Below are 12,289 nucleotides of genomic sequence, written 5' to 3'. Positions count from 1 at the left end.
GTAACCTTGGGTTTCTTGGATACTTGCGATCTATCTGGCCTTCCAGCCGTACATATGTAAATGTCAGTTAGTACACCTATCGTCAGAGGATGTTTTACCGGGTTTTATCCCATCTGGGGGAAGAGCAAAGGGTAGGTGGGCAGATGGACTCTAATGATAATTTACCATTATCGTTGTGCTTTACCTATTACGTCATTCTGTAATGTACACCCACCATCTTATTCATTTACATCAAGCACTGCCGACATGAAGGCTCATTTCACACACGTACACACGCACACACTCCTGGGAGGATGGCTAATACTTACTATGAATGGGCTTCTCTGATTACTTAACTCAGTGACTAGAGAAGTAAAAGCTTTTAGAACTGGAAGGTAGCTTCACCACCCCGAGACGTGGGTGCTTAAAAGCCCTGGACACTGGTGGCACAATCACAGTCAGGGGACGTTCGCTGCCTCTTTCATGGGTCTGGGTAAAGCATTCTCGGAGCGACAGAAATTCAGGATTTGGGCAGAATTTAGGATGACTTTTCCCTTGCTTTCAAGTCATAACAGTTCAAATTCCACCAATATTACATTTTCAAGGTATAATAATAAAAAAAAAACTACCATAGATGCTAATATAAGAATTCTGCCTGAATGGTTTCAAAATACTCCCTTACCACCTAGCTTTCGGACCTTGGCCTTCAGAAGCTTCCAGCTAAAACTTAAGAAGACTAACATGAAACTCCTCATCAAAACGCTACGAACCTTTACCGTGCCGTTATACACGTATTTTTCGGTCTTGGGGACAAAACTAAATATGTTAAAAGCTCTCAAAATGGCATACGGAGCTTGAGGTCAGAAGTCAGGCTGCCTTCTTTTCTTCCCCACTGTCGTTATCCTGCCGTATGAGAGGCACAGGGATTGGAAAAAAAAAAAAAAAAAAAAGAAGAAGAAAGAAAGGCAAAAAGCTTCTCCAAAAGCAGACCCTTGTACTCTCTCCAGGCAATTTCTGCAAAATAAATCAGGCCTCACGACGCGCCATGTCTTAGCCCCACGTTGTCTGGCACCTGACGCAACTGCCACCAGGGACCGAGCGCTCTTACTTGGGCAAGATGACCTGCACCCTCTTGGGCACCATCGTGCTCATCCAGCTGTCTATGGTCTTGGTGCTGATGTGAGGGATGATGGCCGTCAGCGGGGTGGAGCTCTCCGTGGGCAGCGCAATCAGCATGCTGATGCTTTCCCCGTGGTAGGGCAGTTCAATGAAGTTGTACCATAAATCGTTGGGGGTGCTTGTAGACCCTAAAGAAATCAGAGGCAGGTTCAGTGCATCCCCTGATGACTTCTGAGAGGGGCAGGAGCGAGTGCTGATCACGTGGGTGGCCTCAGGGGGCAGAGAGCGGTTCAGTTTGGAAACTTCTCTTTTCCAAATATAGTTTCCTTAGAAAGACAAAGATAAGGACCATTATTTCTTCTTTCTCCTGGTAAATAATTCCCTTTCTTCAGTTGAGATCTGTCTTAACAGAATGCTTTGGGGCGTCACCAAAAATTCTGTTGAGTGGAATTTAACTGGATCATGAGGCGCTTAGAATACAGTACTTTGCAAGAAGCTGACCCCTATCATGTGAGTAAGAGAATGAATTTGGGCTGCCTGAGAACGGTTCTTTTGGCTGAGCCTACGTGAGCATGTGAAGAGGAAGGAGAAAGGGATGAACGGTTCCATTGTGTAGGAGCCACACCAACCACCCCAACCCAACCCAACCCACGCCAACCCCCAACCACCCCAACACATTTACAATCTACAGCGTGCCCCGAGGTAGGGCATGCAGTCCCGTTTTACACCCGGGGGCTGCGCTTACAGAAATTATCTTGCCAAGGGACACGTGGGCTAAGTAAGCAGTGGAGCCCCAGGACTCAGGCTCAGTATGTCTCATGCCAACAATGACCTTTGTAGTTCACTAACGCGACTCCCTATTCACTCTTCACCCATTCTGGTCATTGTCCTTACGGCTTTTCGATACCTTATGGTATTTGTACTCACAAATAAAAGCCCGAGAGCGATTTAGACCAGCGCTTCTCAAAATGTTGGTCTACAGAGCACCCATCCTGCGGGACGCTCAGTAGACAGATTCCACACGCCACTGAATCGACTCTTCCTACGGATTCATAATAGACGCCAGTACCGTAAAGGCTCCGAGTCATTCTGAAGGAAAGAAAGCTGTTTGGCTTTCCGCAGGTTTCCCAAGCGAATTTGATCCTAGAACCCTCTCATCTCATGTGAAATATTCAAAATATTCAGCAACTGATCAGCACAACTGTGTGCGGACCGGTTGGAGCTGATGAAAGCACATTCACAGGGCACCCGGGAGGGGTCAGTCGGTTCAGCATCTGATTTCAGCTCAGGTCATGATCTCGTGGTGTGTGAGTTCAAGCCCTGTATCGGGCTCTGTGCTGTCAGCTGAGAGCCTGCTTAGGATTCTCTCTCTCTCTCTCTCTCTCTCTCTCTCTCTGCCCTGTCCTGCTTGCATGCTGTCAAAATAAATAAACTTGAAAAAAAAAAAAAAAAGCTTTTAAAAAAGAAAGCGCACCCATGAAGGGTGCCAGCTGGAAGCCCAGCTCAGCGGGTACACGGTCCAGAGAGGCCACGGCCTCCCCGGGAAAGAATATTCCACACAGCATGCCATAGGATCCCGGGAAAACTTCCCATTAGGCATGTGATGCCAGTTATAAAAATTAACTAGGTGAACGGAAAGCCAGCATTTCTAGATTTCTGGCAGATTTCAGACATGTTTTACTAAACACTTCAGCCTTTTTAAGAACGCGGTGACCTTGGTGAGGCACTTAACCTCTGTGTGCCTCTCGGTATGGAGAACGGAGATACCACGGATATTAAAAGTGTGTACCTCACAGGGTCGCCGTGACGGTTAAATGAGGAAAAATATGTAAGGTGCGTGACAGGACGTGGTCTGTGGTGGGTGCCCATTGAACGCTGGCTCTCTCTACCTCCTCCCCCTTCTCTAAATGACCTAGAAGGACAACGTGTTTAAGAAAAAGAGAGGACGCGAGCTTCTCTCATGATTTTCACTTGTCTTCTCTTTGGGGACGACCTCCGCCAGTCACTGCATGTGAGACAGGGATCTTGGATAAGCCAGTTCTCCACGGGTGGAGGTCGGGGGGCGGGGGGGCGAGAGACACAGCCAACTTTCTTTGTCTTCGTTACATAACGAACACTTCTAGCCATAAAATACGATAAAGAATAGCAAAGTTCTTAGAATACGTGACATGACAGGATGACATTTGAGTTTCTCCCTCTGGAAGAAAGCTGGGGGCAACTCGTGGAGCGCTCGGTACACCCGGTCCCCGTCCCGCTCCGTTTGCCCGAGGGCCATTCGGCAACCTTGTGCGGCCTGGCTGGCTGGGACAGGCGGGGACTGTCACTCAAGCCCGGTTCTGTCTGGGGAATGCCTGAGAATCAAAGAGGAGATTTTTTTCACTTTCCTTTTACCTTGTGTAATAAGATGGTCTGGGCAGAAACCAGAAAATCAATGGGAGAGTCAGGACAAACATCACTTCCTAATGAGCCTTTTAATCTTCAAAGACAAGAGGAAGCCCCTGCCTGGCAAAGCTGTTTGAGAAATTCTACGACTTGGGAAGCGGTTAGGAAATGGTTGCTCCAGGGCATGAAATAAGGACCTGGAGGCAGCCGTTAACCACTTCTAGACATGTTTACTGTCCTGATGGGAGGCAGCGGGGTCATGAATAATGAAAAGTGACGAGCCTGGGTGTTTTTGAGCCGGGAGACAGCTGCCACCTTCAGCAGTGAATCCGGTCGCCACCGAACACGTCATTAACTGATCAGTAATACGAATAACCACTAACCACTTTGTACCCAGTCGCGCACATCTGCCTGATGACTCATTTCTCCCTGGCCCCACTTCTGCTTCTGATCGCAGGCGCCGATGGCACAGCGTTGGCTCGGATGCCCCTGGCCATACCTCTTCCGTTCTTCTTTGCTCCGTGGCTTGAGGAGACAGGGGACAAAAATAACATCTTGCCTTCCACCTGATCAGTAAAAGACAGCTTTCTCAGCATCGGCCCACAGAGGACAAGGGCTGAGGTTAAGCGCACGAGACCTGGAGTTCTAGGACCTGGGTTCAGATCCTGACTCGGAGACACTAGCTCTGGGACTCGGGCAAGTGGCTTAACTCCAAGTCTTAGTGTCTTTATCTGTAAAATGGGATAACAGTGCCTGGCTTGCAGAGTTGCGGGGAAAATTAGACGAGACAATACACACAGCACAGTGCTCAGCACAGAGGCTTGCACGTTGTAAAAACTTGCATCTGCTGATGGAAGCAGCTTCGCAAAGTACTTCTCGACCGTTCGGTCATCGTTCAGTCAAAACACAGCACTGGTCCACCAAGAGACATCATACCTGCTGCAGAGGACACAGCTCCAGGGCAGAGTGAATCAAGCAAGGAAGGGGTATTTGGGAGCCTTGCGTCACAGCAGGGAGCCTGTCATTGTCCCAGATACCTTTCCATTAAAATGTCTCGCCCAGGCTCTCCATTCCTTAACATCTGGGAAGTCGACTGAGCGTTCTTTAATGGGGATGATACCGGAGTACATAAAAATGTGAATGGAGCAGTTTCATTCCTTCTAAAAAGGAGGAAATAGATGAAAAGGGAAGACAAGTCTTTTCTCTTGGATGAATAGGGATCAACAAATCCTTTAATGAGAGGTAACAGGCAAAGGACCAAGTATTAGAAACACGGAGAAGATTTAGAACATCCTGTCAGTGGTACTTTAGGGATGATCTAGATTTTCTGGAAAGGTCCCTAAAGTACTCTGATCCCTTCTTTAAATCCTACAAAAGGAGGAAGTAACTAGGCTCACTAAAACGTTAAGAACTCTTCTCGGCCTCTAAATTCAGAGGGAATATTTTAAATATTGAATATCAGGAAAACTTTATACATGAAAACCCGTCCAGTTATCTTCTACTACAAGTAGCTTTACGGATTCCTGAGCTCTTGAGGAACCGTTTCAGCTACACTTCAGTCGAAGCTGAAATGTACATTTGGAAACAACAAAAACCACACCCACTGCACATAGTGGTCCATATTCTAGCTGAAATGCAAAGGGGGTTTGGGGAGAGCTGATGGGGAAGAAGGTGTGGTTTAAGCAAGTTAGGTGAGTACAGGTGCCATTTGTTGGGCTAAAGAAGACGGCAGGAGAACCAGATGGGTGAGGGCAATAATATAATTCATCTATGGAACTAAAACTTAATAGACAACCACGTAGAGAGGTAATGTGGGTAGGCAGGTAGGAGTAGAAGCTGGAAATATATATATATATATATATATATATATATATATATATATACATACACAATCTCCACACATATATACATACATATTTGGAAGTTTTTGTGGTCTTTTTTTTTTCCAAAATAAAGTCTTTAATGTCTAAATTCATAATCGTAAAATCAAAAATTTGTAAGAACTTTTGACTCAGCAATTCCTATCCGAAGAAATTACCTTCACAAATTCTGACTCAGTTCTAAAGATTTAAGTACAAGAATGCTCACTGAGGTGTTTATTACAGGAAAAAAAAGTAAATGGCGACCCATAGGATATTATAATGAATTTACGCCATGGAATATTCTGCAGCTGATAAAAGGATCAAGTAAATCCACATGAATTCACATAGTTTTCCATGATTTACTGTCTAATGTATGAAGCATAGTACAGTGTAATCCTCCATATGCAAAAAAGTTTCATAGACATATTTTGTATATGCATAGAAAAGGTCTCAAATAATACACCTACCACTTAATAGGGTTTTTTATGCTGGGAAATGGGATTATAGGAGAACATTTACTTTCTGCCTCATTATGTTTTATTTGTAGATTTTGCAATGAGCACGAAATATACTTCCTTTAAAAAAAGACTGCGAGGCCTTTTTTTGACTTTTAAATTAGAAGAATTTCTATCTCAAAGTGCTTACACTTTATGGGACATAGTCAGAAGGGTTTCCCCCTCCTAGTTTCCACCCCGTCTCCGTAATGTTACTAAATGAATCTTCTCAGAGATCTTGATGGCATCTTGTCGGGGGCAGGTCAGGAAGACAGAGGGTTGGAATGGCAACGCTTCCACAAGGTGACCGAGGCGGCTTGGTGAGGCCCAGCACACGTGTGACAGGTAGCTGCAGAGGTCACGTGAGTGGGCAGGAAGGCCTCTGAGCTCACTGGTGGCCTGTCTCAGCCTCAACCGCCACGTGTGAGCACTGGCCGGTCGTGCTGGCCAGACTGACGACAGGCAGAAAGTGGGTGACCAACTAAGCGGTCTGCGGTTGTGAAAACAAACACCAGCTGTGCTTTAATCAGATGCCACAAGACACAAGACAAATCTGCCCTGTCGTACTGCAAAAAGCCACCGTGCTGGCCAAGGAGGGAAACCAGGGCAACACAGGGCCATCCTTGTGCCGTGGCAGGGCCCAGGACAGGAGCCAGGTTCCAATCCCAGGTTCCTCCACAGCAGCCCCATCTTTGGCACAGGGAGCGGGGCAAGACGGATGGCAGCCGTTTTCCAGGGTTTGGTGTGAGGGAACGAGAACCGTGGAGAGAAGGCTGACTTCCACCTTCTGTCCTGAATTCAGGGCAGGTCGGTAAGGGTCCGACAGGAAGGAGGCAGGACACCAGGCTGGGTCACAGGAGCACTTCTAAAGCATGGGCAGAGTGCAGCGAAACCGCTAAGCACAGTCCCTTGTGCTACAAACAGTGGGGCACCATCACCAGCCGTAGGCTGGCAGGGGCGAGGGAAGCATGGTGACCCAGGGAGAAAGCCCTCCTGAGCACACCTGCTGACAGGAGCCGAGACCTCTCTTGAAGGGATGCAGGAGCCCCGGGGACCGCAGGGAGGGCCGGGAAGTCAAGGCCCCAAGTCGCCTCAGCTGCGAGCCAACTGGATGGGAGGCAAGGGAGCCCACACATGCAGCCTCCTGGGGGGGGGTGCTCGGGAAGGTGGAGAGAAGACAGCCAACTCACCTTGGTTCGACAGCGTTCCAGTCTTTGACAGGAAAAGTACATTTACGCACTGCTTTCTGTAATGTGCACACGTGTGCTCTTAGACAAATCGGTTCTTAATGGAAAAGCTACTCGCATATGCAACTCCCTCTCTAGGAACCTACTATATACTCAAGAAAACACGTTACACTCCCGCAAACACAAACACAGTAGCGTTTCATAGGAATGTCTATAGGATCCTTGCGTTTTAACCTTTAACTACTGACATTTATTTTCCAGCAACAGAGATATACAGTAATTGAGGCCCTTCACTTTTCCTTTTTTAATTTATTTTGAGAGAGAGCAAGCGGGGTAGGGGCAGAAAGAGAGAGAGAGAGAGAGAGAGAGAGAGAGAGAGAATGAGAATCCCAAGCAGACTCCACACCGTCAACGCAGAGCCCAATGTGCGGCTCGATCTCACAAATCGCAAGATCATGAACTAAGCAGAAACCAAGAGTCGGACGTTTAACCGACTGAGCCACCCAGGCCCCCCCCTCTTTTTTTTTTTCATTAGAACAGAGAATGTGTATAAAGATTGACCTAAAAGAAAATGGCTTTGCTTCAGAGAAGAGTTGGTAGCTATGTTAGTGTTCCGATGAAGTCTTCCTGGCAACACAAGCCGGGAGCAGGGAGGGCTGGGGGGCCGACAGGAAGGAGGGAATGACTTTTGGGAAAAAAGAGCCTTTTATTATTCTCAGTTGCTGAGCACATTATCTTTCTGCAGGGCTTTCAAATACATATTATCTTTAAAAAAAAAAAACACATTTGAGTGAATGCCAAAATTTTACCTAGAAGCTGAATGATAAGAAGGAAAGTGACTTTATTTATTGCCTTCTTCACCTAAGTCATTCCTTAATTTAGAGAATTACGCAGCTGGCACAATACTGAGCAGTGCCTGAAGCGAGCGTATGCAAAGGCGATACCTGGGGCCCGCATGTTCAGGTACGGACCGGAGGCATAAAGGCTAAGTTGCAGAGAAAAAAGATGAATTTAAATTGGCTCACAAATGCTTCAATGAAACCAGGCTTAGAAAATAATCACCAGGCTTCATTTATCAGTGCTGTGGCAATGACAGCAGGGCTCGGTCATTGTTTTCCTGACTGTAAAATTGATACAGGCTTGAGCGCCTGGGTGGCTCAGTCGGTGGAGCCTCTGACTTCGGCTCAGGTCGGGATCTCGCCGCTTGTGGGTTCGAGCCCCGCACCGGGCTCTGAGCTGACAGCTCGGAGCCTGGAGCCTGCTTCGGATTCTGTGTCTCCCTCTCTCTCTCTCCCCCTCCCCCACTCATGTGCTCGCTCTCTCTCTCTCTCTCTCTCTCTCCAAAATAAACAAACATTAAAAAAAAAATTAAAACTGATACAGGCTTGTTTTAAAAAGTTTCAAATTCAAATAAAGAAAAATAATCACTTGAACTACTACCACTGTTGACATTTTATTGAACATCCTGCAAGACATGTCTCTACAGATGGATGGGTCTATAGAAAGCATTTTACGTAAATGTGATGAATCAACATCTGTTGTACTAGAACTTGTTTTCTGAAATCAGCAACATATTGTATCATCTTTCCACTTCTGTAAAGCTCTTTATCATGTACGTTCCACTATATGTACATATCTGGCTTTTATTTATTTGCTGAGGCGAGATTATCTTCAGAGTAGAAGTTCCTCAATGCAACATGGTCTTCTAGGAAGTCCCCCGCCCCACATCTCTTTCCGCCCACAGTGACCAGGGCACCCATGTGTCGTTCCCCCCCTGCCCCCCCCTCCAGGAGAGCCACCACTGGGCTTTGTCAATCTTTGCAATTTTTGCTAATCGGGTAAGTGGAAAAGAAATCTAATTTTTACTTGTATTTCTAATTTGGTAACGTAAGATGGTGATGACTTTGTAACGTTTTCATGCGCTTTATGCCTCTTCCCATCTCATATTTTGTGACCTGTCTTCTGAACGTTCAACCTAAGAGCCTGTATATTATATATTCATACACAACCCTTGTAAATAATACAAAACCTTACCAGGAACTTTAAAAACATCCTGCCCTCCTCTCTCCCACCCTTTTAGAAAAATAAAAGTCAGATTTGCTCTCGGACTAAGTGAAAGCACTCTCAGGGCCCTGCCAAGCATACACTTACCGCATCGGAACACGGAGAGCTGGGCCAGCATGGGCACTTGGTAGGACTTCCCATCAGCTGTCACAAACGTGCGTTTCTTTGTGTTCTCAGGTTGGAACCGCGATTTCCACAAACCCTTAAAATACACGGCATTAACCAGGACCAGTCTGGTGAGCGCACCATCGATGAGATTTGGGGAGAGCAGATTGTCGATCATACCTGAGAAGTCACGGAACAAGCAAGGGAAAAATTCAGGATTGGCAGTCTATTTGAGGGCAAAAGGCAGTGTGGGATCACGGACAGTGAAAAATCAAAGGAATTTTTAAAAGACTTTAAAAAGGAACTATTTACAACACCCTTTTTGTACCTTCTCATGTTCTTCTCGCTAAAAATGAAAGCCGAACAGTTAAGGCTAAAATCAGAGAATCCATAAAGACTTTCAATATCCTTTATTTGGAGGTTACCAGACTTTTCCTTAAGAAATTCTTTTATAACGAATTCCCCATGAGCCACACGGTTTAGAAAATTTTACTCGCCTAAATGATTAATTAACGATGAATTTCTCTATGTTTGCTAATAACTGGCGTGAATGACTGCCAAGGAGGGTTTTCGATGGGCACAAGATAGGCACAAGATATGCAGTTGTTGTCTGAACCACTGGGTAGATTTAATGCCGGTCAAAAACCAACCTCTTCGACCTGTGCGATCTTATTGAGGGTAAAGGCTGAATTTCTCCTAAAGTTTTAGAAATGATGGGCATTTGGAATCCCCGATACCACAAGGCCTCACAGCTACTTTAAAGAAGGGCTGGAGGGGCGCCTGGGTGGCTCAGTCAGTTAAGCGTCTGACTTCGGCTCAGGTCGTGATCTCACAGTTCATGAGTCCGAACCCCAAGTTGGGCTCTGCGCTGACAGCACTGGAGCCTACTTGGAATTCTCTCCCTCTCTCTCTGCCCCTCCCCTGCTCACACTCTCTCAAAAATGAATAAATTTAAAAAAAGAAAAAAAGGGCTGGATCTAAAAATCAGTGTCTACATTTATGAGTTATGGACTGAGCTAGGTGTAATATTACAGAGAAGCAAGGACATAGCGTCTGTTCTAGAAGGCCTCCCAGTCTTGAGGGAAAATTCATTCCACAAAATGTAGAAGACCATCCGTCTTGATTGTGTTAGGAGTGAAGGAGCAGACGACCGTTCTAGTTTCAGAACATTCTTTGAGGCCACGAGGATCCTTCCTGAGTGCTATCTGTACTTGATGGTTTGGGTTTTTGTTAACGTACCTTTTGCTCCGTCTCTGAAGATCCAGCTGTGTGTTTACGAGGGGTCACTGATACCCAAAGTGATGAAAAATTAGTTCAGAAATTCACTGTAGCTTTTGGCCTTAGCATATTTAAAAAATACATAGTGCCGTAATGTAAATGCTAGTTGTAATTCTTTAAATGGTGAGAGTAAAATCAATAGTTTCTGAAGAAGCAAGAAGGTCTAATTCAGCAGAGAGAGCTTTAAGTCTGTCTGTCTGTCTGTCTATTTATTTATTGGGGGGAGGGGAGAGAGTGAGGGAGACAGAGGATCCAAAGCAGGCTCTGTGCCAACAGTAGAGAGCCCAATGAGGGGCTCGAACTCACGAACCACGAGATCACGACCTGAGCCAGAGTCGGATGCTTAACCAACGGAGCCACCCGGGTGTCCCGAGAGCTTTAAGTCCTTTTAAGAAGATGCAGATGTGCAATAAACGAATGTTTGGATAAGTCGTGGTAAAGACACGCACCCAGAGGTTTCCCAGAGCCCAGAGGGCTCCGTGAGTCTCATCACGACTCCCTTCTTACACAAGGGGGCACCAACGCTAAGTCAGGACCTGAAGGAAGATACACAGGCCATGAACGGCCATCATTCGACGCAAGGGCGGCCTCCGTCTTATGGGAAGGAAGTTAGAGCTCTGTGCTTCAGCCACTGCAAGCACCTTAGAGCTCCTGACAGTGAGGGCTGTGTCTTGCCTTTGCTGGGAACATCACCCAGTCCAACCCCTTTGTGCCTTTAAGACACAGCTCCCTCTCTACCTGTAATAAATGTCCTCTGACCCTCCTCCCCGACTCCCAGGAGTTTCCATAAAGCTCAACACTCGCTGCTGCCATACCCGAGGTATTTTGTGCCGGCCAAATTTAACGTGTCTCTCTCCCCGAGCTGAACCACCAAGTGCGCCAGAGCAAGGACCCTGCCGTTCACTTTTGAAACATCAAGCCTGGCTCAGGGCACCCGGGTGGCTCAGTCGGTGGACAATCAGACCCTGGCTCAGGTCATGTTCTCGCAGTCTGTGGGTTCAGGCCCTGCGTCGGGCTCTGCACTGACCATACAGAGCCTGCGTGGGATTCTCTCGCTCCCTGCCCCTCTCCCACTTGCACGTGCTCTCTCTCACTCTCGAAACAACAAATAAATTTTGTTTAAAGAATCGAGCCTAGCTCTGTGTTCGGCACACGATCAGTGCTCAATACGTGTCTAAAGAAGTCTCCTCAGCCCTTTTTGTGGTCATTATGGTAAATAAAGCCTCTGATTGCCACCTGTAGGACTAAGATACAATACGGGGGCATGAAGAAATATTAAGCAACGATAAAAAGGTAAGGAACGCATGGTTAGAAGGAGACCCACGAGGGGCTTGCCATCGCTAGTTGCACACGGTGAACGTGCATCACCCGGCCACCCACCCATGCGCCTACTCGGCCACACAGCCACCCACCTACCCATCCACCCATCCGTCGATGCACCACCCCTCCATCCGCTCCTGGATGCCCACCTGCCACGTGCCAAGTGCTCTTCTAGGTAAGAAAACAAACAAAAATGAGCTCCGCCTTCAAAAAGCTACGGAGAAGAGAGAGGTAGATGGAGGCTGGCAGAAATGGCTCGGAAAAGTGTATGCAACAGGAAGAAACACCTCGAAGTAGAAGTGAGGCCATATGAGAGGGGGATCAGATCCGGTCAGCGAGGTTAGGCACGGGTTCCTTGAAGAAGCTGACCTAGTGATAGCTATAGAAACAGCTTACGCTTGCTGAACGTTTGTTAAGTGCGAGGCACTCGGCTAAATGCTTTGTGCATATTACTTACGTTCCCACAAAAACCTTAGTGTCAATGTAACTGTTTTAGTAG

General features: G+C 46.8%; 1 protein-coding gene across 2 annotated transcripts in view; it reads right to left on the bottom strand.

Moving 5' to 3' along the window:
* Positions 1-12,289, bottom strand: part of SERPINE2 (serpin family E member 2) — a 62,518-nt gene that overhangs the window by 7,286 nt on the left and 42,943 nt on the right. For both annotated transcript variants that reach the window (XM_058703210.1, XM_058703200.1), the window contains exons 4-5: positions 9,175-9,372; positions 1,088-1,286 (exon numbers count right to left, since the gene is read on the bottom strand). In XM_058703210.1, the coding sequence (XP_058559193.1) occupies positions 1,088-1,286; positions 9,175-9,372 (397 nt within the window). The remainder of the gene's footprint in view (positions 1-1,087; positions 1,287-9,174; positions 9,373-12,289) is intronic.

The sequence above is a fragment of the Neofelis nebulosa genome, chromosome 2 (assembly GCF_028018385.1).
Source record: "Neofelis nebulosa isolate mNeoNeb1 chromosome 2, mNeoNeb1.pri, whole genome shotgun sequence".
Classification (NCBI taxonomy): domain Eukaryota; kingdom Metazoa; phylum Chordata; class Mammalia; order Carnivora; family Felidae; genus Neofelis; species Neofelis nebulosa.
Note: the sequence above shows the minus strand (reverse complement) of the source record. Positions and strands in the feature narration are given on the sequence as shown.